A 27,064-nucleotide genomic window follows, 5' to 3' on the forward strand; every position below is an offset into this window, starting at 1 on the left:
CCATCGAGGCTAGCGCCGCTTTCTAGCACATGGCGCATGCTTACTTTCGAGGTTAGCTTTCTAACTTCCATTTTGCTGGTTCTTTGTTGTTCTAGGAAGTACTGGCTTGGCATATGCTCATTTCAGAAGATTTCACTACGCCAGCCAGGTGGCGTATGAAGCTGTGTCGCCAATATGGCGGCGCCCAAGTACCATGTGTTTGTTGGATCCGAAACGGGCCTTTTAAAAGGTATAATGAGCGTAAACAGATTTTCTGGAACTGCAGTGTGGCCTATTTACAGAGGTGGCCACGAGATAACTGAGTAGATAATGTGCTTATTAGTGAAAACTCATATCTGTCTTGCCGTCTTTCAGGTATCAACACAGAGAAGCGCGTCTTCGCAAACCTGAACAGCCTACAAGAAGTTAGCAAAAGCGCTGAAATCACGTGTCTGCGCTGGAAAGATGAATCCGAATCCGAGGCAAGTTTTCCCACTTCGTACGTCTCAACAATGTTCCTACATGCTGAATGGAAGTTGTTTAAGCTGCGACTGTTTGTTTAGGTGGGCATCATGTAAGCTGTTAGCATAAGCCAGCACATAAATTGGTTAAAGGTCAGCGTTACGCACAGAATAAGTAAAGCAGGAGGATGAAGGAGTCCCTAAGCGGGAAGTTAATGCTTGCTTTCAATACGCAAAGTGTTATAGCGGGACAATCTTTAGGGCCAAGCAACCCTGAGCTACCATGTGTCACGTGTTGGCGGCTTTCCCGCCAGTCTGTACCCTGCCACCAGCAATAAAGGACGTAACATATAATTGGCGACGAGGTAAAAATGGCAACTGCGCTGGGCACGATTAGGGAATTCGTTCCAACAGAGGCGACGTCTTGGCCCTTGTATTTGGAGCGCCTCGAATTTTTCTTTCAAGCAAACGACATCGACGGTAACGAGAAGAAGCGAGCAACGCTCTGCAGCGTTTGCGGCCCAGCAACGTATGCCATCGTTCGCTCCCTTTGTTCTCCGGATGCGCCGTCGGCCGTGGCCTACGATGAGATCGTCAGGCGTCTCTCAAACCACTTCTCGCCGCGACCGTCGGTGACAGTACAGCGTTTCAAGTTTGGCACACGTCAACAGCAGCCCGGTGAGTCAATTGCCGACTACATCGCAGAATTGCGACGTCTCTCGGAACACTGCGATTTCGGTGCGTCGCTCGATGACATGTTGCGCGACCGGCTAGTGTGCGGGGTGCGAAGCGAGACCCTTCAGCGTCGGTTGCTGGCGGAGCCGGAGCTTACGTTTGCTACAGCTCGGGAGAAAGCCATTGCAATGGAATCTGCGCAGCGACAGACCGAGCAAATTCGCGGCAGTGCCGCATCGTGTGAAGTTGGCAGCGTGAGCGGGCAGCGTTTCGACCCGTGTGTTGCGAAGGTCTCTGCGCCAGTGACAGCCAAGGAGGGTACCCATAAGCAGGCTGGTTCGCCTGGGAGCACAAGCGTATGTTTCCGCTGCAAGGGTGCGCATTCGCCAAGCAGTTGCCCATTCATGAATATGCAGTGCCACTTCTGCAAGCAACGAGGGCACATAGTGAGAGCATGCAGGAGGAAGGCGGCAGCTCGCGCTTCGGCTGAACCCAACTCTCAGAACAAAAAACGGGCCAGTGGAGGCCGTCACAAGAATGCTGCGTCGGACGTTTACGACGTGTTCGTGCTGTCTGGTGAAGAGCCAGCCGTGAGAGTGGAAGTGCGCGTCAACGGAAGTCCCCTAGAGATGGAGGTGGACTCTGGTGCAGTGTGTTCAGTCATCAACGACCGGACTATGCAGAAGCTGCGAATATCGAAAAGGGCGTTGCGCCCAAGTACTCTTCATCTCCGAGCTTACAATAACAAGGAACTACGAGTGTTGGGTGAACTGACCGTGAAGGTGGAATTCAAGGGGCAGGAACATCGCCTGCGATTGGTGGTGGTTAAGGGTGCTAGTATCGGACTTCTCGGTCGGGACTGGTTCAAGTCTTTGGGAATAAGTCTGAGTGGTGTTCACAGTGTGTACGAGCCGAGTCGAACTGGCAGTAGGGGAACAACAGCCTTGCTCAAGAAGTATTCTTCAGTCTTTGAGCCTGGACTTGGGACAAGTAAAGGGCCTCCTGTACGCATAGAGGTGAACCCGGCAGCTCCGCCGCGATTTCTGAAGCCACGACAAGTACCGTTTGCATTGAGACCGAAGGTGGACGAAGCACTGGACAAGTTGGTGAGCCAAGGCATTTTCCAGCCTGTGCGGCACTCGAAGTGGGCAACACCTGTCGTTCCAGTTGTCAAAAAAGATGGATCGATAAGGATCTGTGGGGACTACAAGAGCACAGTCAATCGTGTAGTGCAGTGGGAAACGTATCCCCTGCCGACACCGGAGCAGCTGTTTGCCAGGCTGGCAGGTTGCTCGAAGTTTTCAAGGCTAGACCTCGGACAGGCGTATCAACAGAAGACTGTTGATGAAGAAACAGCTGACTTGTTGACGGTTACAACACATCGGGGACTGTTCCGCGTAACCCGTCTTCAATTTGGCGTGGCAGTGGCAGTGGCTATCTTTCAGAGGTACATGGAAGAACTGTTGCATGGAATTGATGGTGTTCTTGTGTTCTTGGATGACATCTTGATCGGTGGAAAGGATGAGGTGCAGCACAATGCTCGTTTACAAGAAGTGCTCAAAAGAATTCATGAAGACGGTCTGCGACTAAAGTTTGACAAATGTCAATTTGGTGTTGAGGAAGTGTGTTACTTGGGATTCCGTGTGAACTCTGCAGGTGTGCAGCCGACAGAAGACAAGGTGCGTGCTATTCACAAGGCCCCAGAGCCGACATGCAAGAAGGAACTTCAAGCCTTTTTAGGAGCTCTGAACTTTTACAACAAGTTTCTTAAAGGAGCAGCTCATGCCTTGGAGCCACTGTACCGGCTGTTGGACAAGGGTCGCGAGTGGCGTTGGATGGAAGCTGAGGCAGAAGCATTTCGCCAGGCGAAAGATCTGCTGCAGTCATCACATGTTCTGGTGCACTATGATGTCAACAAACCCCTAGTGCTGGCCTGTGACGCATCCCCGTACGGACTGGGTGCTGTGTTGAGTCATGTGTGCGAAGATGGCAGCGAGAGACCGGTTGCATATGCGTCGAGAACTATGAGTGCGGCAGAACGGAATTATGCCCAGACAGACCGAGAAGCGCTCGCCATCGGCTTTGGCATAAAGAAGTATCATCAGTTTCTATATGGGAGACATTTCAAAATTGTGACAGACCACAAACCCCTCTTAGGACTGTTGCACCATGCCAAGCCCATTCCCCAGGTGCTATCACCACGGATGCTGCGTTGGACCCTCATGTTATCGGCTTATGACTATGAAATTGAGTATCGACCAGCGGAGAAGCTTTCCAATGCTGATGCATTCAGTCGTTTACCACTGAGAGCCAGTAGGGCAGAGGAAGAGGAGCAGCGTCTTGGGGAAGTAGGGATGCTGGAAATGGCGCCGGAAGTAGCATGGAACTCTAGGAAGGTGGCAAGATTCACGTCAAGGGATAAGCTGTTGGCTAGAGTCTGCAATTGGGTGCAGCATGGGTGGCCAGAGGGTAAGCTGCCAGAAGAGTTTGCAGCGTTTGTGAGCCGCAAGCATGAACTGTCGGTGTACCAAGGTTGTTTGCTGTGGGGCAGTCGTGTGGTCATTCCAGAGCCAGCTCGACCGTATGTCATGGACATTCTTCACACAGCTCATCCAGGAATTGTCAAGATGAAGGGGCTTGCCAGAGGAGCCGTGTGGTGGCCAGGAATCGACAGAGATGTTGAGCAGAAGGTGAGAGACTGTGCACGTTGTCAGGAATCCAGGTCTGCGCCAGCAGCTGCAAAGATTCACCCTTGGGAATTCACCAAGCGTCCTTGGACAAGACTACACATCGATTTTGCTGGGCCCTTCCAAGGCAAAGTTTTCCTCATTGTGGTGGACTCTCACTCAAAGTGGTTGGAAGTGTGCCGGATGAATTCCATGTCGACAGCTACAGTTTGTGCGAAGCTTCGTTTCCTTTTTGCTACCCATGGCATTCCAGAAACTGTTGTTTCTGATAATGGCACTGCCTTTTGTTCGGAGGAGTTCAGAGACTTCATGTGCCGGAATCAAATCCGACATGTGACCGTTGCCCCATATCACCCTTCTTCGAATGGTCAAGCAGAACGCATGGTGCGCGAAACCAAGGGAGTACTCAAGCGAATGGTTGGAGGCGATATCGACACACGTCTGGCTAGGTTTTTAATGACCCAGCATATCCTGCCTCATGCTACAACAGGCAAGAGCCCGGCCGAATTGCTAATGGGCAGGAAACTTTCAACTGTGTTAGAGCGTCTGCATCCTGACCTGCAGTCCAGTGTGCAGCAGAAACAAGAGCAGGTGATGCAGCGCCGTAGCCAGGCAGTGCGACTGTTTGATGTGGGGGATCGAGTGTTTGTGCGCAACTATCTCTATGGGCCCAAGTGGTTGCCGGGCATTGTGGATGCTGTCACAGGACCAGTGTCGTACTTGGTCGTCACCAAGGACGGTCGTCGATGGAGACGTCATGTTGACCAACTCAGAAGTCGTTCTGCCAGCTACGCATTGGACAGTTTCGCTTCTGGGATGTGTGAAGAGGAGGAACCGCTGGTTGCTTCCCCGGCAGGGTGTTCCGGGCTTGGCATTCCTTCAAGCCTAGAGGACCCTGGAAGACGGGACCAAGGAGAAAGACTGGAGGAGGCTGCAGCGCCCAGTACCGAATCTGCTTCCTGTGGTGAGGACCGTGAAGCGAGTGCTTCCCTTCAAGTCCAGCGACCACAGCGCCAACGCAGCCGCCCTGCGTATCTGAAGGACTTCGTGACGTAGGGGGGAGGAGTGTTATAGCGGGACAATCTTTAGGGCCAAGCAACCCTGAGCTACCATGTGTCACGTGTTGGCGGCTTTCCCGCCAGTCTGTACCCTGCCACCAGCAATAAAGGACGTAACACAAAGTGTGTTATTTAAGTGTCGTGCTCTATGAAGGCAGCAGAGCGAGTTTCACGACTGCCTTGGGTTTGTCAGAGCCGTGGTGTGTTCTCAGCATCTGCATGCTGAGCGATTGACCACTGACAACTGTCACGTGACCTTGATGGTGTGTGAGGGAATCATGTTTATCGCCTCACTTCCCCCTTCAGATTTGCGCAGGCCTACGTTCTCAAGTTGTGAAGACCTACTGCCCAAACAGCGGCATTTGCAAGGATGTTTTTGATGTCAAGGGAGGGGAAGGACCCATCAAAGGCCTAGGCTCCGTCAACTCGTAAGTCACCATCACAAGAGTCGCTAGGAAATGACAACATCTGAAGCATAGATGTCTGAAGCGCATAGAGTTTCTTACTATTACCTAGAGGGAAAGCTGGCAGCCCGTCTATGGGAATTTGCATGGAGATCCCTCGAGACCACTTCAGCCACCATGGGCGCTCAAAGCATCATGGGGCGGTGAGCTACCGACTGCAGAACTTCAACTTTTGGCCAAAAAATAAACGCTATTTGATAATCAAGAATGTCCTAACGTTTAATATCCTGTCCGTAAATTGCAACAAACGAGCAGAAAAGGATTTAAGTGCAAAGTTCGCCCAAAATAAGGGATGGCTAGCTCTCCTATTGGCCAAGTAATGAACACTACAAAAACTAACATTTCGTAATTAACAGGCGCACTTTTAAAAGTAGATATGTTTTCATAAAAAATGTTGTTGCTTAAACACTATAAGAGGTTTTTAATGGCATTTCAGAAAAGTGAAACCTTTTATTGGCGTCGTGTGTCGTCGCGTTTTCACTACTATGGGTTTTGCACACTGCGTTCGCGCGAAAGTCGTGTGCGCACACACGAACAGCTTTTTCAGAATGAAACGTCTTAGTAGTGCCACTCCGTGTTCCCGAAAAACTACGACTGTGCCGCAACAAGTAGCTCACCGCCGCATGATGCTTTGAGCGTCCATGGTGGCTGAAGTGCAGCGCCGCCAACTTTCCCTCTAGGTAATAGTAAGAAACTCTATGCTGAAGCGTGAGGGTGCTATCCTTCATGGATGAATGGATGGATGAATAAGATTAAACCCTTGAAATCGGGTAGCGGCTCACGCCACCTAGCCGTGACTCGTAAAATTTCACTCTTGTCTTGATTTCAGCTACAATTAGATAACCTTCGCTGGGTTATTCCTACCCATTTGAAATCGATTTTTCCTCCATTGTTCTTAAACCTCAATGCTTTGAGTAAATCAGCCATACATTGTGCCTACCATGCCCCCTTCAGGAGTGCTTATCACTTTGTTTTTTTACAACTTTTTGAACCTTTCCCTTTTTTTCTTCACTGCTCACTCCAGAAACCTTGTCACCTGCGTGAGTTCAGGACTCCTTAGGGTGTGGGACCAGGATGGAAGCGTTCAGGTACATTACAGCAGTTCATCCTGTTAAAGGTGTTTGGTGAGCTGTTGGCGGTGGGAAATTTGTGAAAAAAGGCTTCTGGTTCAATCCACAGGCTGAAACAGAGGTCGGTGCTGATGTCTTTAGGATGCGGCAGCACTCGAAGAAAGCTAACATCGTGGCCACAGGTGGTAAGGAGAACGACCTCAAGTTGTGGGATCTGGAAAACCTGCAGAAGCCAGTCTTCCAGGCTAAAAACGTAGGCACTTAACCTGGGGTGATTTAAAGGGGGGGGACAGTGTAATTTATGCTTGGAGTGATACGAGATGCTTCCGTTTCAACAGGTCAGGAATGACTTTCTTGATCTCAGAGTACCAGTATGGGTTACGGACATGGACTTCATGAGAGATTCGGAAAAAGTGATCGCCATCACGGGTCACCATCAGGTATGCTTGCTGAGAAGGCTTTTTGACTTGGCGGAAGAAATTCCCCATAGGGGGATTTCCTGGAGTAGGTTTCATGAAGAGGAATAATTACAGATAGTATCGACCTAAGGGACAGTTCTGTGCATTGAGCTTCCAGGTGCACCAAATACGACTGGTGTATCATCCACTTTCTTTAAAGAAATATCGAGTTCATGGTTTCCGTATAATGTTCATTACCTGCATTTGAAAAGATATACTGAAGTGCCTTTAATTCTTTCCTTACTGGAGAAAAAAAATGGGCTTTTGTTCCTGGTTCCTTTTATTTTTTTTACTCAAAATAATGTGTTAGTTACATTAACATGCAACCTATCAAAATGACAGTAAATGAATGTACAGAAGTTAGCACGTTTGTCTATACAGTGCTCAAGCAGTGTGCTTTGGGGCAAATGAAGTGAAATATTGTGACGCCCATGGAGAGGCGATGCCTATTCTATTTGGTCGGCATCGCCGACTACTCAGAAGATGAGGAGAACGAGGGGGATGTCTGTCTCGTGCTCGGCAAGTGGACACAGCTGGTTTTCAGTTGCCCATCGTGGTCTGAATACACCCCCTGGTCGTAACAATATTATCACAGCAACTCCGCTAGGGCCAAGGCACTTGTACATGTGTGGTTTGCATGTCTATTCGGCTGTGCTTGAGAGCAGGTATTATCTGTAAAAGTCAGAATCTGCTTTACAATTTTGCTTTATTTTCTCCACACTGCACCACTCCGGTGCTCTAGACAGGTCTGCTCACCTCTGTACTAAGTCATAGTAGGCATTTCAGATACAAATATTGGGCTGTGTTGTGAAATTATAGTTCACACTTTGGTGAAAATTGTGACAAATATTTATGCTGTTAAGTTTATAATGCGAAAAGAAAAAAAAAATATTCCAGGAGTTCTGAAATATACAAAATTTGTTTGTTTTATTGCATAAAGAAAATTTCAATGCTTTGACTGGCAAATACTTCGAATGTGAAAAAAAAAAAAATTATGCTGCCTCATAGTAAACAGATATTTTTTGGAGGTGTTACAAAAGCCATTTTTTTCTCTAGATATTTTTATTGGAGAATAAGGACAGCACCGGCACATCTAGGATTTTTTACTTGTAGAGTAGAATTGCTGGAGTTACACCTATCTGTTTAATTCAGCATGATGAGAATTTTGTGCAAATGCTCAGTCACACGGGTACCAATTTCACTGTCAGGGGCTTTATTAACACATTTATCACTATCATTTTTATAACATTATTTACGCCTCCGCCAAACTGTAGCGCCCGTAACCTTACAATCAGGTACACAGAGACAGGCAGCTGCAAGCTCGGAGAAGCTAGCCTGCGAAAAACCGACATACATTTCTTCTTCCTCCTTGTTTCCCTCCTAGCTTTTCGAGTTGTCGTCATTACATCTGTAACGATATAATTGTATTTTATAAACAGATGGAAGCTCTAAAATAAATTGCAAATTGCAGGGTTTAACGTCCCAAAGTGACACATGAGCTATGAGGGACTTGTAGTGAATGGCTGTGGATTAATTTAGACCACCTGCGGTTCTTTACTGTGCACTGACATGGCACAGCACCTGAGCGCTATTGAATTTTGTTGCAGGCGAAACTCGGCCGCTGCAGATGAAAGCTTTCGCGTGTGAACGAATGTTATGTACAGCTTAGTGCGGTAATTTAAACTCACTTTAATGCTCCAAATATAAGTACGGATATTCTCTTGTTTGACTGTGGTGGCTAGGCTCTAAACGTGCGTAAGGCTTCCTTCTGATAGTTTGCTAACCCCTTTTATTTGTACATTTTTGTTTTTCTGGGCTGTACATACAGGTGCGAGTGTATGATCCAAGCTCCCGCCAGCGCCGGCCTGTCGTGGATTTTGAGTTTGACGAATATCCCCTGACGTGCCTGTCCCTGACACCACATCCCGAGTTAGTGATTAATTGTGCTTTGCAAACTGATTTTTCAAAAAGTGATTAATTGTGCTTTTCAAACTGTGGTGGAACTAAGAATGCTAGAATGCATGTAAATTGCCCCCCAAAAAAGTACTTGGGTGCACTTGAAATTTATTCCATTTTTTAAATTTATTCATTTCTTTACAATTATACCACTAGCCTCATCCAGGAGGCTATCGCATGTAGACGGACAAGATATGCATAAATATATACGTGCAGTCTGGATGTCAAGGCAAATTAATAAAAGTAACACCTGTAGTAGCAAAATACATAGCGCTGGGTGAAAGACAATGTTGTGATATAGTAAGTAATAATGTTCCCATACTAAATTTGGCAAGCCTCCCCCCAGAAAAACTTACAGAGATGTGCATGAGACAACATCATTCGATATCAGATTCAATATCGGTATCATTTCGGATGGTTTGCAGAAAGAATGATAACTTGAGCGCGTCATTGCGGAATCTGTATTCACATAAGTGTTTGCCTGTTTTGTTATTTAATATACTGCATTATAAATAATTAAGTGCTTGTTGGAAATTAAACTAAAAACTTTGGGGCCTTCTTAGCCTAAATGCTATCACATTTAGGTTGCCTGCTGGGGTGTCTACGAATGTATAACCCGCCAAAACTCAGGCTGGAAAATGGTTCCATTGCCCTTGTATGGTACACATCAGTTATCACCTTCTGGAATGTTCAAGTAACTTCCATGGGATTATCGCATGGGATTAAACTAACCAACCATCTAATACACTTTAATCCATTTTTTGAGGTGAGCCAACTTCAGAATTTTCGGGGTCCTCACATTTTCAACTTCGGCAGTGCCCTATGATTGGTCCACTGGTGATCACATGATGTTGAAGACACAGTCTCATTTATAGTTCGCGGGGAGTCCTTACACCCTTACTAGCGAAGTGGTGCAGCGGTTAAGCAATGCGCCACTGCCCCGGCAAGTGGCGGTTTGAAGCACGGCCGCTGGTGGCGTGTAGACCTATGTGCAGCACTACAGTGGGCAGATGGATACTGCATTGAGTTTGGCAGCGGTGGGCAGTTTGCTCACAATCCGATGGGCAGATGATGATGACATCACAAGGTCATATGACCTTTCTCGACCATTCAGGTCCAACTTTTGCATTGCTGTCTGATTGGTCAGTTGGGGTCATGTGATCCTGACAGCAACATCAGAGAATTGACCAATAAATGAATTTCGCTGCAGAGAAGCCGGAAATTTTTTGTGAGATGACAGCCTAAGTACTAGTGCATTGAAAAATTTTTCATCTCAATGCAGAGCAAAGGAGATTGAACTATGTGTGAGATAGCTGCTGTGCCACCTTTTATAGCTTCTAGTTCGAGCAGCATCAGAGAACCATAACTTTGCTTCATAGGTATGATGCAAGTGAGCCAGCCAGTCACACACAGCTTCAAAAGAATGCATTGCCATGTGACAGTACCTGAGAGCTGAGTTCCAGAGTCCCCACGACTCTAGAGGACTTCTACATTGGCATGCTATTCACTGACCTCTTTATTTAGTAATCTGAGTTTTTTTTTTTTTAAGTTTGGAGACGCTGATTACCGCTGACAGTTTTATTGCTTTCCGTAATTTCAGGCATCCTGGCAGTACGAACCTTTCACACCTAATTCACCGCTGTACTTAGGTTTCTGTACTAGATGTGAAACGAAACCAAAAAGTGTACTGCTGCTTGCCAACCAATGCAATGTCTTCACTCCATGTGCATGTATTCATGTAAAAGCTGTTTGTGTGTTATTGTCACAGCAACCTTGGTGTTACCTTGCTATTGAGCTGCTATGAATTGTTGCAATATTATAAAACTGCAGTTAATGATATGCGTGTTAAGCAGGTATGTTGTTTTCGTGAATGTTTCACTTTTTGTATTCCTTTCTTTGCTGTTTCTGTGTTTCTTTCTGTCAGGTTTGTGGCCATTGAACTGAGAGCAGATGCAGTCAGATGGGCTTTTGTGTGGGCGCGAGTTCCTGTTTATTTCTAATGTTCATTTGTTTTCATTCTTCTCTGGGCAAAAGAGTGCATTATTGAGGGCAGGAATAGAAATTAACCGTATTGTTCAAGAAACAGGCACAATATGAAAGGAAGACTGTGCAATAAGTATGTCAATTTCAACACCGTGCAAAGTGCACAGAAACAGATTTCAACATCTCTTTGTGTGTTATTTTGCATGGGGTTGAAACTGATATCCCTGCTACAAATTTTCGTTTCATATTCTACTTGTATATTTTGCTGCTGAACAACATGGTGGCCGTCCATTTCTTGTCTTTGTGCATATCGCAGCTGATACTTAAGACAAACATTTAAGGTGGGTAAGAAATTACTGTTGTGCAACATTAACAAATTTTTACAGATAGTTCAGATTAACACTTCAATGCTGCTGTTTAATGCTAATAAGGCTTCTAAAAGGTCAGTAGGTTGGCTCATTATAAAATTCTTTAATAATCCAAAAAAGCACGAATACAGCAGCATCACTGCCGTTCTCCTTGAGTGCACTGTGAAAAAAAAAAAAGTTTATTGCTGCGATGTTCGTTAACCTTTTGCATTCTGCATAATGAGCAAACATGTAGTGCTTCTTATGCTGGAAAAAGCAAGGTTTTTTTTTTTTAAACGAAAGTTTCACTATGAGACCTTAGGCTTCAATCGTGGACTGTGCAAATTTGACCTTCAGCTGAGTTAGAGGTCAAACCATGAAAAAGAGAAAAAGAAATTGAATCAATAACCATGACTGGGAGTCGAACCTGCAGCTGCACAAACAGAGCTCCTTTAAGGGTCGCTTAAGGGTTTTAAGGGTTAATTGGAGAGACATGGTAGAGGTCTTTGCCCTCCACTGGGCGTAGTCAGGCTGATGATGATGATGAGCGAGAGCACTAGGCTATTGCCGCAGCCAACACGCCTAGTGTTAAACTGCACCACACTTTCGCGCGCTGTTTTGGAGAGCGTCGTCTTCATCAACTTCCATCTGCTCCGTCCTGCGGCAATGCCTGCTGACCATCGTCTTCTACGTAGCACAAATCCGTGCTTTTGCTCCGATTCGAATGTAGTAAACATTCTCTGTAGTTTTTTTTGTTGTTTTGCTCTAAAGTTCTTAGAAACGAAGAGTGCGTCAGGGCGCTGCTGTCTGTCACACTTCCCGCCTCTCCTCTGTGGCGCAGGCAAGTGGTGGTCAGCAACAGCCACGGCCGGGTGGCTCTGCTGGACATTCGCCGCAAGGGCATGGTGCACGTGTTCAAGGGGGTGGCGGGCAGCATCCGTGCCGTCTGCTGCCATCCGAACCTGCCACTTGTTGCGAGCTGTGGACTCGACCGGTTTGTCCGCGTGCACGACCTGCACTCCCGCCTGCTCCTCACCAAGGTAAAAACACATTGCGTTCGACGGAACAGTGTGAGGCCAGGCTGTTTAGTATTTCAGTACTATTGTACGTCAATGCAGTAACTACAGGGACAAGATGCAAAGAGAAAATGGGCAATGTGGGTGCTGACTTCAGACCGAGGTTTGTTTACCACCTGGTAAAGCAAATATAGACAGTGACCAGTGTATGAGTTTTGTGGCCTCTTTAACCCTTTCACCGCCACTCCCGAGATAACTCGGGCTACCGCATATGCACACCCCCTGCCTCTCCCGAGTTAACTCGTTTTGGCTTTTTAACTCACCCCCTGCCGCTCCCGATAATACTCGTGTAAAAAAAAATGATTCAAACATGTAGCGCCATCTATGGAGAGACGCTCTAAACTAATAGATCTTGTAGGGTAAATTTTACACTACAGATAGCGCGCATGTTTCTACATCCGAGTTGCTTCGTTTTGGTCTGCGCACAGCAGCTATGAGGCTATGCGCCACACTCGTCCGCGCTTTGACGGACGAAGAAATTCAAAATTGCTTGTGAATTCGGAGTCCAATGATAATGAGAATGAGGAAGGAGCCCACCTAAGTGCCTTGTCGAGTGATGACAGCGATGAAGTCCCCCTTCCACCGAAAAACCCGCGTAAGAAGAGGAAATCCAACAGGCACGATTGGTGCTGGAAGATTTGATTCATTACAACTAATATCTGTAAGATTATCCTGAATAAACATGTGTAGATGCCCTGCAGAGCATTTGAGTGCGTTACTAGCAAAAAATTTCCAGGAAACTAACATGCAAAAAAAACCCGGCAGGGTGTGTGCAGCTGTAAGTAAACAAACCTGGCAGTGAAAGGGTTAATAGGGTTGGCATAATTAAATCACTGTTTGCAGTTGTTAATCCTTGATTCAAAAGCCTCAATAATTGACTAACAGAATGCACCATCAATGCCAAACAGAATAGAGACTTCATTCTGTAGCCGGATACAACTCGAACAAAGTGTCAAACTCCCCTCAGAAGAGGCTCTCCAACTAACCAATAGCATTGATCTTTCCATAGAGAAAAAAAATATGTTTGTCAATACTTAACGGTAGCAGCCTCGCGGCTTACCTTATCATGGCTACTGTTTTGGCCATATGCAAACTGGCCTGCACAGTTTTGACAGAGGCTGTAGGTCCTTAACTTTGTACAGCCCTTAATTGTAATTTGGTGTTAGCTATGGCACAGCTTTTATAGTGGCATTTTATGGCACTGGCTATATCATATCATTTAGTGCCACACATCTGTAGTGTTCATGTGACGAGCAGCTGAAATGTTTGTTTTCGTTTTGTTTGTTCAGATGTACCTAAAGTCAAGGCTCAACTGCCTGCTGATGCGAACAGACTTCGACCTTGAAGATGATAGTGAAAAGAAAGACAAGGAAGAGACTGTGGCTGAAGACGAACTTTGGGAAGATATGGAGGAAGTTGACGAGACAGCTGATGTTTTGGTCAAAAAAGTTTCTGCAAAGAGGAACCGTGAAGCAACTGTTGCCAAGAGCAAAAAGAGGAAAAAACTCAATAAACAGGATGGTTAAATGTGGAAAAGCGGGGAACTGAACTGGAGATGACATTTCTGCCTTCATGTGTGCATGAATAGAAATATGTTTTCTATCTCACTTTGATGAACTGTTCATGAACCAATATGAAATAACAGTTCTATTATGAAGCTCGCTACCACAGCGAGCTGTTGTAGCGTGCTGATGATTCGATCAGCATTCAGTTTGTTTGAAAGGAAAAGCTCATTCTCAATTCCTCTCATAAATACATGCCATTTGCAGCCGCATGTGAAGAGGCTTGGCAGGCAAATGCAGTTTTGAAACGGTGTGAGGTTCAGTCTGCAAGTTTTTCTTTCCCAGATTAACATGCGTGAAGTGTTCGATTTACCCGCCGCATTGGCTCGATGGTTGCACACAAGTGCCATCCCGGCTGTGGTGGCCACATTTCGTTTGGAGGTGAAATGCTGGATGGTGCCCACGTGCTGTGCAATGTCTGTGCATGTTAAAGAAGCCCAGGTGGTCAAAATTATTCCAGACCCATTCACTATGTGCATCTTTCACTCTTTCCTGCCCTCAGCGCAGTTGAGGTGTCCAGCAAGAAGTCTGACAAATACTGAGTCTTTCCTTTCCCAAAGCCACTTCTCTTTTTTCCAGATGTTCAGTTTCACTTCAGAGCATTTGCTTCTGTACAGAAACTTGAGGATAACAATTCAGTTTGTATTCACGTGAAAGTGACACTAGCTGGGCACACTTGTACTGAACACTTGCTTTGCATGAACAAAAGTGACATGTCCATCCAGGTGAGATGATCACCTGCAGATCGAGAATTTGGGTACAGCAGACTCGCAGCTGCTGAAGGCTTGCATGCACAGCAGTGTTTTTGATTCTCATTGTGGACGACGAAAAGAGGTGAAACTCGAAGGCGCTCGTCCTTCACACAAAAAACATGAAGAGCCGGGCATGGTTTGCATGAACGCTTGGACAAAGAACACTCACATGACAGTCATCACTGTGCATTTGCGATGGTGAATACAATATTTTTTGTTGATTATTATGTCTTCTTCTCTGGCAGAGTGTATGTTACATCACGATGCTGTTCCTTGTGACACCCCTGTGTTCGGGCCACTCAGCCTGGCACATTGCCTTGGTGTTTTCCAGTGAAATCATGCCTGAGGACAGTGCCTGCTGACCAATCAGCGTGGCGCAGTTATATACTGATGCCACAGAACTGGCAAGCGTGCCCTAAACAGCAGTCGCTGTAAAATTAATGAGTCCGCCTTGTTTGAAATTGGATTGTTGAAGGCACCTGCCAACACCTGCCCATAGAACTGGGAGCATGCAGAAGGACGGTGGTGCCACAGTGCGGTCCTCACGAAAGGCGCCTGGAGTGCTACCCGTCTGGTTGAGAAAGCAGTGTGCAGTGATGCTACTGGTAAAATCCGATTTGGAGAAATTTTTGGAACACTGAAATTTCCAATTTGGAGCAAAGGAAAATCTATTTATGAGCATTTTGGAGTATCAGTATTTCCAATTTAGAGAATTTTGGAGCAATAGAACATCGATTTAGAAGCAGTTTAGAGCATGTAGTTTTTAGTTTTAAAATCTCTTCGGTTGGTAAACAATGCTGGATGAGTGTGATGTAAAGATGTGCTACACCATAGTTTGTTATTATTGGCTCTGAGTCGCACCTATGATTAAATTCTGTTTTATGCAGTATGATTACCTTTGTGGAATGTCATACACTTTTTAATTGGAGAGCACATACTCTGCATAACTTGCAGGTAAAGTAGCTCAAATGTGCTGGTGTGGCTCTCCACTTTTCGTTATTCCTTATTAAATCTGCTCCACATTACAACCTCTCCTGTTATTTTAATGTCAGCCAGTTCTGTCAAGTTTTGTTCCGCACTTGTGCTTTCCTCAGTCGAAAGCAGTAAAACTAATCGCCTCCATATCATTGTGAGCCAGGCCAGTCATAATCTGTACCTCTGCTCAATGAAGCATCACGCATTATACCCTTCACGATGTATAGCGCTTCATTTTTTTTTTTTTTAACAAATGGCGGAGCGCCAGGGTCACCAATGTTTCACAACTGGAACGAATGGCGAAATGCAAACGTATCAACTCCATGCAGTGGTGCGTCGGCCTAGTACGAATGAGATCGATATGCGGCGCTAAAATGCGCATATGGCTACAGTAACTCTACATACGGCTATGACACTGAGTTGGATAGATCAATGTCACCCGCATGCAATTAAGAACGCGCCGCGCGGCCGCAATCTTCATCGCCAACGTATGACATATGCATAAGAGCCCGACATTGCCCTGTCTCGCGCACACAAACGCTCGCGATTTCTGCTGCTGAATGTAAACTTTTGTGCGGCCGCGGCGGCTCGAGTGTACAGAGCGGTGAGGTTCCAACAATATAGAAATTTTTCGCCTCGCCGCGCCATTAAGTTGCTCGCATGTAAATCGCGGGACAGACGCGAAGTAGAGCGACTCACGCTGATGCGTTTTCATTGCTTTTTGTCCTTCCCAACACGTCCATAAAAAAAGAAATATCCGTTCCATTTCATAGCGTTTCATGCGTTCCATTTCAATAAAAGGTTTTGTCGCGCCTCAGTAGAATTCCGCGCGCGCTCCAACGCACCCGTGCTTAGTGATGCGATAGATTGGAACGCGCGTTCGTCAGCTATGCAGAGCGCGCTTTTTCCACAAGCTGCTGCTCGCCAGCGCTCACGAAAGACGACATTCTGGCAGATGCACTGTGCCGTTTGCGCTGAAATGCCATATGCGTGTGTTAATTATACCACCAAATAATTTTTGCGTCAAAGTTACACAACTTTCGATCGTTTGAATCACGCTAAGCCTAACTGACCAGCCATGGTCGGAATCGCGCCGACGAAAGGTAGAATAGACACGCAAGCTTGAGGTCGTCGATCGGCCTCCATCCCGATGCATATGCTGCTCGTATTTTGTAAGAGAAACGGACAGTGGCTCGAAAACGCGTGCAAAACTTCGCCGGACCGCAGTGAAGCCCGCGCTGCGACGTCCGTTTTTGTTAGTCAGTCCATTTAATGAAAACTGGACATAAAAGATGACGATTGACGGTCATGTCTGTTATAAGCGGGCTTCAATAGGCCTTAATATTTTGAAACGGCAGCGAGGGGGGGAGAGAGAGGGACTTTAATGAATAAAGGAGAGGTCTGCCTGGTTATGTCCGCCTGGATAGCCGGAGCATGGCGCAGCCAAAGTTGAAAGTAGAGAGTTTGGAGAAGTTTGGCTCAATTTCGCTCATTTTTATCAGGATGAACAAGTTCACCTGGCTTGGCACAGTTTTGCATATTTGCTGCAAGAGTGGGGTCAATGTACAGTGTGTATTGTGAATTGCATATAGTGAGTGTCCGTGGCCTCCAAAACTCTTCAGCTTTGAGTACTTTTTCTACACGTCCAGTTCTCTACATGTATCGCATAAACTGCACTGTCATTAGATGCACATAGAATAATGAGAATCGCCTGCTTGGAACTACAGGTTTCCAACTTAGCACAGCTGCAATTCTAACAGTGATATATCGTGAGTATTCACAGACATGTTTAGTGCATATACATGTACTTATGCTCGTATGAGTGCTCAAGTCGAACCTGATTATATTGAACTCTGCTAGATCGAATTTTCCTTTATATCGTATAATTTCTGAGCACTGCAAAAGCTACAATGTAAATGTACAGAAATATGTACTACAGCTATATTGTAGAAAAATTAACCGTCACATCCGATAGATCGCCGCCGCGGTGGCTGAGTGGTTATGGCGCTCTGCTGCTGACCCGAAAGACGCGGGTTCGATCCCGGCTGCAGCGGTCGAATTTCAATGGAGGCGAAATTCTAGAGGCCCATGTACTGCGCGATGCCAGAGCACGTTAAAGAACCCCAGGTGCTTGAAATTTCCGGAGCCCTTCACTACGATGTCTCTCACAGCTTGAGTCTCGTTGGGACGTTAAACCCCATAAACCAAACCAAACCAAACATCCGACAGATCAAACTTTGGGCAGTGCCGGGTAACTCAAGAAGGTGGCTATACCTTGTTGCGAGGTATGGGCTGCGGACTCAATGAAGGTTAGGAATTGGGTCTTTATTTAGAGAATTTGATCCAAAAGGAAAATAGGGCCCCAGGCCCTTGAAAGGTACAGACCGGCTCCCCGAGCAGCTGCTCTCTCCCGCTGCTTGAGGAAGACTATCTTACGTTGACTGCCATGTTTTCGAACGCCGATCATGAGCTCCGCGACGAGGCCGGCACCCTGCGGCACCGAGGGTGGGCAGGAATGCTCGCGGCACTAACAGTTTCTGGGCCCGCAACGCAACAACCTCAACATGCCTCCAGTGGTTAGCATACTGCAGGTCCATGCAGGAAAGCTAAGGTTTTGGCATAGTGTTCACTGTGTTAAGACGACGCAACAGGTGCAGACTCTGCAAAATGGTAACCTTGTAAGAAGCTTTTAACATTCTACAGGTGAGATTAAACAAAAAGATACAACAGTTTCAATTGAGCAAACATTTTATTTTCAATCAAAATTCTAGTATATTTACACTACTGCTTCAAACCTGCATATGAGCACAGTATGCTTTCTACACATGTTGCTTTGCACCTCTCTTCCCGGGTTCTTCAGAATCGTCTTCCATCTTGTCTGATGACGCAAATGGTCCTGCCCGCACCTCTTCAGCTTCCTGCTGCTTAGGCTCTCCGGAAGCTGGCTCTTTTGCTTGCTCGGATGGAGCATCAGTTTCGTAGTAGTTGACGCCAAGCACTCTGCAGCCCGGAATGGCCTCCTCCAGCATCAAAGCAACCAACTTGAGGTGTTGGATGTGGGAGAGGTGGCCCAGAGTTATGGTCTTCAACTTCCTGCGTGCAACAGCAACATTCTACTTTCATGCCCAAGAACCACATGCTACAGAAAACTTCAGTTTCGGTTGATAACCACACAGATTTTCATAGATGCTCGTCCATTAATACAAGAACTCCCTCACAGTTTTGCCTGGATCCACTAATTTAAAGGGGCCCTGAGACACCTCCCAGTCAAGTGCAAGAGATGCCAAGGAATGGATTGCTTTCGTAACTGCTAAGCTGGCTTTGCCTTTAATGCTGCATGTCCGACTAATCGTGGAACAGCAAATTTCTAAAAAGAAAAAAAGAATACACAGGCACACTTTATGCATTTACTGAAAGATTTCTGAAGTAGAATATATCACCATGATTCCCAAGACAGTAACACATGCAGTAGAATGTATATTCAATGCATATCCAGCACTTCAGACTCATCTTACTGACGGCTAGTGATGACATTATTAAAGGGGCTCTTGAAAGGAGCTCTAATTAAGATAAAGTTGCGGTACACCTGTGATGTTAAAGGACGTCGCTTCACAAATATCCTTCAGCAAGAATTTTTTTGATGTACGCTGTATAAGAAAAAGAACAGTAGCGCAACCAAGACGAACACAAGAGAGTACCACACAGGACTGTATAAGCCGAGCTGTATAAGCCGAGTTATCTGTAGTCAAAATTTGAATTTCAGTGTCTTTGCGCCTTTTCCTCTCCACTTATCACATTTTGCACTCTGGAAGGTAGACGCTCCCCTGAGGTGAGGCGGGGCAGACATTGCATGAAGTGTGCGCCACGCAGTGACGTGCACAGGTGGGTTGCGCCGTCGCATCGAAGGCAATCACATTTTTAAATTAGAAAATTGAAATGACTATTACTAGGATCACCTGTGTTGGTCAAATGCTTAGGGGAATCGCCCAAGGTGGATTAGATTTGTAATAAGGGAGTAATTACTCATTGACGTCCACCCGAGCGCAGCCACACGGCTACAAAGGAAAGCTATACAGCATTCTCAGAAATTCGTCCTGGTCCGGGGTTCGAACCGAGGACCACCACTTCACCGGAGCAGTCGCTCTACCAACTGAGCTAGCCGGGACGGCAAGCTTATGGTAGGGCGGGAGCGAATTGATCAATGACTCGAAGTGGGAACTGTGTTGGCCAAATGTTTAGAGGAATCCCCCAAGGCTGCGCTGCGCTCAGGTGGATGTCAATGAGTAATTACTCCCTTATTACAACTTACAAATCTACTCCACCTTGGGGAATTCCCTTAAACATTTGACCAACACAGTTCCCACTTCGAGTTATTGATAAATTCGCTCTCGCCCTACCATAAGCTTGCCGTCCCGGCTAGCTCAGTTGGTAGAGCGACTGCTCCGGTGAAGCGGTGGTCCCGGGTTCAAACCCTGGAATAGGACAAATTTTTCTTTAACTAAGAAGTTTCTGAGAATGCTGTATAGCTTTCCTTTGTAGCCGTATGGCTGCGCTCGGGTGGATGTCAATGAGTAATTACTCCCTTATTACTACGACCACCTACTATCTATCATTGCAACCAGGTACCTATCTGTTAACTATTAAATAGTTATTAAATAGCTAACTTAAAGATAACTAGTAGAATTTAGATAACTAATATACTACTCAACACGATTCACCTTTTTTATGACGTCCGTCAGCACTGGTATTATTCTGCCGCAAAAGCCACCCTTTAACCTAAAAAGGCCTATTTTTAAATGTTAGTAGTGGGCTTCCCTGAAACACCGGGTATATGTGTGCCAAAGAAATGACTCAGTGTGAGCTCTAAAGCTCACAGCTCACTTCCACAACTGCACTGAATTTCGCACTGCAGAGTATTGTAATCATCATGTGAATTTTTTTTTGTAAGCTCACCTTAACCTGTAGAGTGCAGACAAGCCATGCTCTGTGATCTGGGGGCAACCCGACAGGTCCAGGTGCTCCAGGGTGTCCTTGAACTGGCTCAACCTATCTAGAAACCAGTCGTCGACATTTGGATTCCCAGCCAGCTTCAGTGACTTCAGACCTTCAAGACAGGCTGGGGATACGAGGAGAAAACAGAATGGTCAGTGCACAAGCTGAGTACCTGTACCACACTTCCAGAAACAAAAGAAACTATAATGGGTCAATGTCATTAACACGTTCACTGTGGCAGCGATTTTTGGAGCCCCAACCCCTCCGTGTTGTCCTCTACCAGTGAGCCACCCTTAAATTTTCTTGGGTGCAGCATGACCCACCAGTGAACTACTGGTGACGGGAGCTTCTTTGAACCGTGAACAGGTGGCAACAGTCACCTGACATGCGTGTTTTTCATGGGCTCTGTGAGAAGTATCCACTGTCCCAAGGTTTCATCGTGTGGCCCAGTATTAGTGGCCAGAGCGTGAACAAATGACTTGATGCATCGGTAACGTACGAAGCAGTGAATGTGCTAAAGAAGTAGTGAATGTGCTAAAGTATCGGATGCTGCTACTTCCAGGGTCAGTTGAAATGTTTGAATGGCGGTTAGGCTTAGCGAGCACTACATGCTACTTTAGGACAACGCATTAGTAACATCATACACACAAAGCTCCTTACAATGGATGTCAGAAGTTTAATCTACACTGGGTAGCACACCGACCCCCCGTTGCCAAATTGCTGATTTCACCGCTGCTTGTTGCTGCACCAACCTGACTCTTCAGCTATGAAAAAATTTGCACTCTATAGCATTGAGTTACTTGACTATATTGTTGCGTTAGCAACACTATGCCAGGTTTTCGCCTCATTGCGTAGCTGGTGGCTGGTAGGCACGAATGGCCTTGAAGAGCCGTTGCCTAGCAACCGTTTCAGCTGAGCTCCGCCAGGTGGCGTCGGCGTCGTCGGCGCCACACGTGTAGTCGCTCGCTCCCGCGAGATGCATGTTCTCCGCCGAGGTAGAGGGTGAGGAGGCAGCGTTTCGCGGGGGTATATGCGTGCTTTGTCTCGGTGGAATCTTGTCGTTATGGAGGGCGCTAAAGAGAAGCAACGGCGACAGGACCAAGCTAGGAAGAGACAACGCACTCGAGAGACAGCAGAACGCGCCGCAGCTAACGCAACTGACCAGGCTTAGCCAGAGCTAAACCACGCTCAATTTTTTTTAAGATTGAAGTGCAGCTTGAACAACAATTTAAAATTATGCTTGACTTCAAACGACATTATTGTTTTTACGAACTCCAATTTCATAGCGGATGGTATATGTGTCACAGCCTCGGGCAGTGATGACAACCAGATTACTACTGTTAAATATTTCGGCCCAGTGCCACGCATATGATGCTAAAACTTGAAGCATAAAACACCTAAGATCATATCTACACTTATTTGGGACAAATACAAATGAAACAAGGGGAGAAAAGACAGCAACATTACCAGCACCATGGCCATCAATGAACAGTGACAAAAGAATGGCTTCGCAGAGCATACTAACTATAAATGTGATGGATCTACAAACACTTTCTTCCAAAGCCCGGCTCAGGTGTACTCAAGAAAGCACGGTCAGCTTTCGCCTGCCCCTCATGACCTTGCTAGTACCCCTAGCAGCATAGTTTCAAAGGACCCACAGAATGGGCGGGTGAGCGCACACTTTCCTGAACAGATTCTGTTGCCCCTAAATCATGACACCAAAAAAATAAGCCTATCGGGTTCCTGCTTTTCTACTGTAACCCTAAAGACACACACACAATACAAACACAGTTAACTCAACGATGCCACGCTTCTGTTTCTGATGAAAGCCACCGAGTGTAAAAAATGTGGAAGGCATACAAAAGTCATGACAACTGTGTAAAAGCTGAAAACCGTGTGTTTCAAATTATTCAATACAGATTTTTCGTCGAAAAGCCATAACAGATATGACAGTGCAGTATGTGCAGGTGGATTCTACAGTACGGCAGATTTTATGTACATGGTAGACCTCTAAAATTAAGCGATCAATTAACTAAATTTAACTAGTCAACTTTTTTATTTCTGATTTTAGAGGGCAAGATTACAACGCAAAATTGGAGGCCATCAACATCAAAGTTGAGCCCAGTTTTCAAATTTTATTAATCAGCAGTGCGGTTCGAAATAACCAACGTAACAAATACACATTTGAAGACTCTTTGAATTGGCTGCCTGCACTGCATGTTTAAAAAAAGAAATGGTGCCGCTAACATTTTTCATACAGCAAATACAGAGCCCATTTGTGCATTTTATGACACAGGCCATTAAAGTGATTGCCACGATGATACTATGTGCAGTGACACAATTTAATAAATGTGCAAAATGTGGGAAAGCAAGCTAAACTAGCTTTCAAATACATATTCTTGACGATTGATATCTTGATCCACATTGCCAATTAAGAAAATTTGAAAACGAGGACACTGGATGTTGCCACCTGTGATGTTGCTGGCCTTTAATTTCGGAATATTATTTTCCCCTTAAAATCAAAACTAAAAAAAGTTGATTAATTAAATTTACTTTAATTGTCTGCTCTATCAGGTACAGGTGCCCACAAAAGTTTTTGGAACACGGAAATAGAAATGAGCTTGATTGCTTGCCAATCTAAACATGCAGCCATGCAGTGAAGAGTGTGCTTTAAATTTTCATGTGTGACCTACATAAGGTACCCCTTGATACCTGGCTACGCTTCTAGGCAGCCAGGAAATTCATATTTTTCTGCGATTTCAACATTCTGAAAACTTTTTGGAGCACCTCGACATAGTGTCCACAATGGTGTAGAATTCACATGCACAAACCACACTGTCATATATCTCATGGATTTTCAAAGAAAAATCTGTATTGAAGAATCTGAAACCCCTGGTATATAAATAAAAAACCAGCATAACTTGCAACCTTATTATGCAAGGCGTTGCTTTTTGGCAGACCGGATTGCACAGCCCCCCAAGACAAATACTACATTATGTAAACTTCGTTAAAAAATTCTGAGCAAGTTATATCTTTAAAATAAAGACTCATGCTGGTTAGGCCTATCTGGCAGCCTAACCTGTAGCGCGAGTTCTTCCAGCTCCTATGGCTGTGCACTACAAAAGCAAGCGAACATGTCTGCAGCTGACAATACAATAAACATTTTTTAACATCTACTCCCAGAAATCAGTGCACAATTAACATACAAACAAAACTCATAATGAGAACCCATAGTTTGACACTGGATTGCAAATTGTGATTAATGTAAACAATACATAATATTTATAATTAGTGCAGGAAAAGGACAACCATGTCCTTTTATGCCAGCTAATGTTTATGCGAGATGGCCACTTAGTTCAGTTTTACACAGCGAAATGCCTGCTAAGGAGACTGCCACTAGACACGACACTACATTGGTTTTGCAATGACAATTTTACACTAAGGCTTAAACAAAGCAGATTACGACGTAACCGAGTTGCATTAGACACAAAAGAAATGGTGCGAAGTGAGAGTTCAGGACTTCACGTGCTAAAGGGACAGTATAGAAAACTCCACACAATTTCGTTTGGACTGAAAATCAATTATATTGCTCTTTCCAGCTATGCTAATGCTCGGCTGGAGTAAAAGATGCATTTATTGGCTAAAAACAGCCATTAAAAATGTTTGGGCCAAATGATTCAGACTTGTGATGTCTACTGCGAAAAGGACTGTGATCCCCATTTTGGAGCGAATGGCAGTGTAGTCTAGCGTCTGGAATCTGCACCCGAAAATACGTACTGCCGCGCTACGGTTAACTTGCGAAATCAGTTAGTGAAGGCGACATACGTATTATGTTTCTAAGTCTTTTCAAGCTTATAAATGTTCCATATCTGGTAAATGGTCTCTTTGTCATTAGAACATGGTAATTTATCGAGAAAGACAAACTTAGTTTGTCCTCAGTGTCTCTTTAAGTGTGACTAAACTAAGCTCTTGCATGCCTTGCTGGATGTCATTGAAGGAACAGAAGAGAAAAAGTTCTGCTTCCTCTTTTGAGACAATATACATGTTCACTAAAGCACTCTTCTTGGACTCATCTAAGATGGGAACATGCAACATGCTAAGTTACACTGCTTCCACATCACTTCCATGACACAGCAATGTATATCGCAACTTTTTCATACCACAGCGTACCCTATTTACAACAGCAGTTTATTGCCACAGCCATGGGCATGCCCAGAGGAGAGGTGATGGGGGCAATGGGCCCCCCTAATTGACATGGGGCGGTGGGGTTGGGGCGCAAATTTTGTCTCATGTTGTTTCCTACTACCCAGAAGACATGAAGGGGTGCTACCATGAACTATGGCCCAGCCCTTATGGAGAGACCTGTGCACGTCTGTGGCCATGGATGCTGGTTTGGTTTGGTTTATGGGGTTTAACGTCCCAAAGCGACTAAGGCTATGAGAGACGCCGTAGTGGAGGGCTCCGGAAGTTTCGACCACCTGGGGTTCTTTAACGTGCACTGACATCGCACAGTACACGGGCCGCTAGAATTTCTCCTCCAAAGAAATTCAACCGCCACGGCCGGGTTCGAACCCGCGTCTTTCGGGTCAGCAGCCGAGCACCATAACCACTGAGCCACCGCGGCGGCGCCATGGATGCGAATAGCAAGTGCAACGCACTGCACTACTTTTATCTCTCGCTAGACATTCAACAGTGCGCTATTGTGAGCTTCATTCTAGAATCTTCGCACTCACTGAGGTTGTCGAGGCCCTCGTAGTAAAGCTCAGTGTTTGTAGCATCGATGGCTTCAAGGACCCAGCCCGGTTCGTGCTTCCCTGGAAGGCCCGTGTCGTCGTCCTTGGTCTTCTTGAACCACTGGTCCTTGCCACTAAACTTGACAAGCGCTCCTCGGAAGATGAGGAACGATGCGGCTGCCAGATCAGGGCCCAGGATGCCATGGCGCTCTGCAATGAACCTGACAAGGATTCATAAACACGTGTGTCGTGTGATCCTAAATGGTTTGGAAGGCTTTGAGTGGTGAGCTCTGTTTTCGAAAAACAAACCTTGGCTTTCGACGGGCTCTTTATAACAAATTACGGAGACCCGATTATGTACGAGGAGTCACAGGTGAAAGACAGAGCCTGTGAAGTCGCACAACAAACACACAAGGTAGTGTGAGGCACTTTTGGATACTGCAGTGCACAAAATTTCCGATTGTGACACGCCACAATGACGCACAGATTGCGGGCGTGCAAGGGACAAGTGCGGGAATTAAGTGGAACAATTTTCCTGCCTAGATACGAGTAGCTCATTACATATTTTACCCACAGTCCAACCAGTTCGACTACGTCAGTGCTCAAGCGAATGACAAAAGTACCGTTTTAACGGTTCTTTTGGCTGCTGGGCAGCAGTAGCGACACTAAGCACTAATTCACACACAGCACACGTCCGCGGGAACTTCCGTGATACGTACTTCTGGCTCGCGAGCCGATTCATCTTCTCTCTGTACAGCTTGCGCTCGAAGGCAGCTTCCCTGCTGAAGTAGGTAGGCATCTTGTGCAGGCCGGCCACAAAATCAATGCCGAGTCCCTTGAACATGGACCCCGCTTTCTCCAGCACGTTAGGCTGTGAATCGATGGCCACGTAGTCATCGCTCTTGAAGACGACCTTTTCCCTTTCCTTTTTCTTTTTCTTGCGCTCCCATTCACTGGTCACGTTGCGGGTGCTTCGCAGCAAAGGGTTTCCGTTTTTCACTTCGGCAGTCAGACCCAGCGCCTGAGGCAGACGCCGCAGCATTGCTGGATGTCGGCGTCCCGAAAACAGAGTGGCGATTCAGTTCCTCCAAACAAACCGGTCGGATGCACCGGCAAATCGGGACAGCGGCACGCTTGACAAACAGGACTGGCGTCACAAATGCTTGCAGACTTTTACCGGAGTTCAAACGTCGACAGAAAAGAAAGGCCTCCTGTGCAAGATATGCGGCTTCAGCGCGCTCAGTTCAGGACTCTTCACCGCAAGCGGCACCTTAGCTGTTACGCCCGTGTCACATTGCAATGCACATGGCTAAAATAACACACCGCTGGATTCAGACGTCGAAATAAGAGTGGAGCCATAGAGAAAGATATTGGTAAAGAGCGGACACTCCCATAGGGCCCAGCGGCCCATTTGACTGCAGCGCACCAAGCGGTTGGAGTCTCATAACATCCGGTTTCGGTTTCAACGCGCGCAGTTTGAATGGCTGCATGCGCTGCGCCTCGCTGCCAGGGACGACTTCCGGTTCCGGTTTCAGGGGCGCGCGGTTTGAATATTAGCATACGCCGCGCCCCGCTGCGCCGTTGGCAGCGTATAATTAAATAGATTTCGAGTGCTTTTGACCAGCCATGAACGCAGCTGCATCACAGCCTTTGCCAAATATTAGCACTCCACAAAAGACACCAGGTTTTGAGTGAAATGAGAACATTTATTTTGTGCAACATAAACAAAGCCATGGGATATGCGGAAGATGGTTCCTGGCCTCCTGCTCAAGGTGATCCTGTTGCGGCACCACGGCACACAGCAGGTGTTGCCGACGGGTGGCATCACCTGAAAAA

The 27,064-nt window shown here is 46.1% G+C and overlaps 2 protein-coding genes across 2 annotated transcripts; one reads left to right on the plus strand and one right to left on the minus strand.

The window, feature by feature from the left end:
- The first annotated feature begins 107 nt into the window (after window positions 1–107).
- Window positions 108–13,775, plus strand: l(2)k09848 (WD repeat domain 74 lethal (2) k09848). Its single transcript, XM_089557996.1, has 9 exons — window positions 108–229; window positions 355–461; window positions 5,167–5,288; window positions 6,349–6,412; window positions 6,504–6,647; window positions 6,733–6,834; window positions 8,681–8,781; window positions 11,980–12,178; window positions 13,504–13,775. Exons 1-9 carry the CDS (start codon window positions 175–177, stop codon window positions 13,738–13,740), a joined length of 1,131 nt encoding a protein of 376 aa, XP_089414122.1. The 5' UTR covers window positions 108–174; the 3' UTR covers window positions 13,741–13,775.
- A 4,458-nt stretch (window positions 13,776–18,233) lies between these two features.
- Window positions 18,234–26,581, minus strand: LOC149332429 (distal membrane arm assembly component 2). The gene is made up of 4 exons (XM_089555746.1): window positions 25,948–26,581; window positions 25,229–25,449; window positions 20,457–20,619; window positions 18,234–18,596 (listed from the first exon to the last, which is right to left on the minus strand). Exons 1-4 carry the CDS (start codon window positions 26,268–26,270, stop codon window positions 18,323–18,325), a joined length of 981 nt encoding a protein of 326 aa, XP_089411872.1. The 5' UTR covers window positions 26,271–26,581; the 3' UTR covers window positions 18,234–18,322.
- Window positions 26,582–27,064: the final 483 nt, after the last annotated feature.

The sequence above is a fragment of the Amblyomma mixtum genome, chromosome 8, assembly GCF_055824585.1.
Source record: "Amblyomma mixtum isolate Tamu chromosome 8, ASM5582458v1, whole genome shotgun sequence".
NCBI lineage: Eukaryota > Metazoa > Arthropoda > Arachnida > Ixodida > Ixodidae > Amblyomma > Amblyomma mixtum.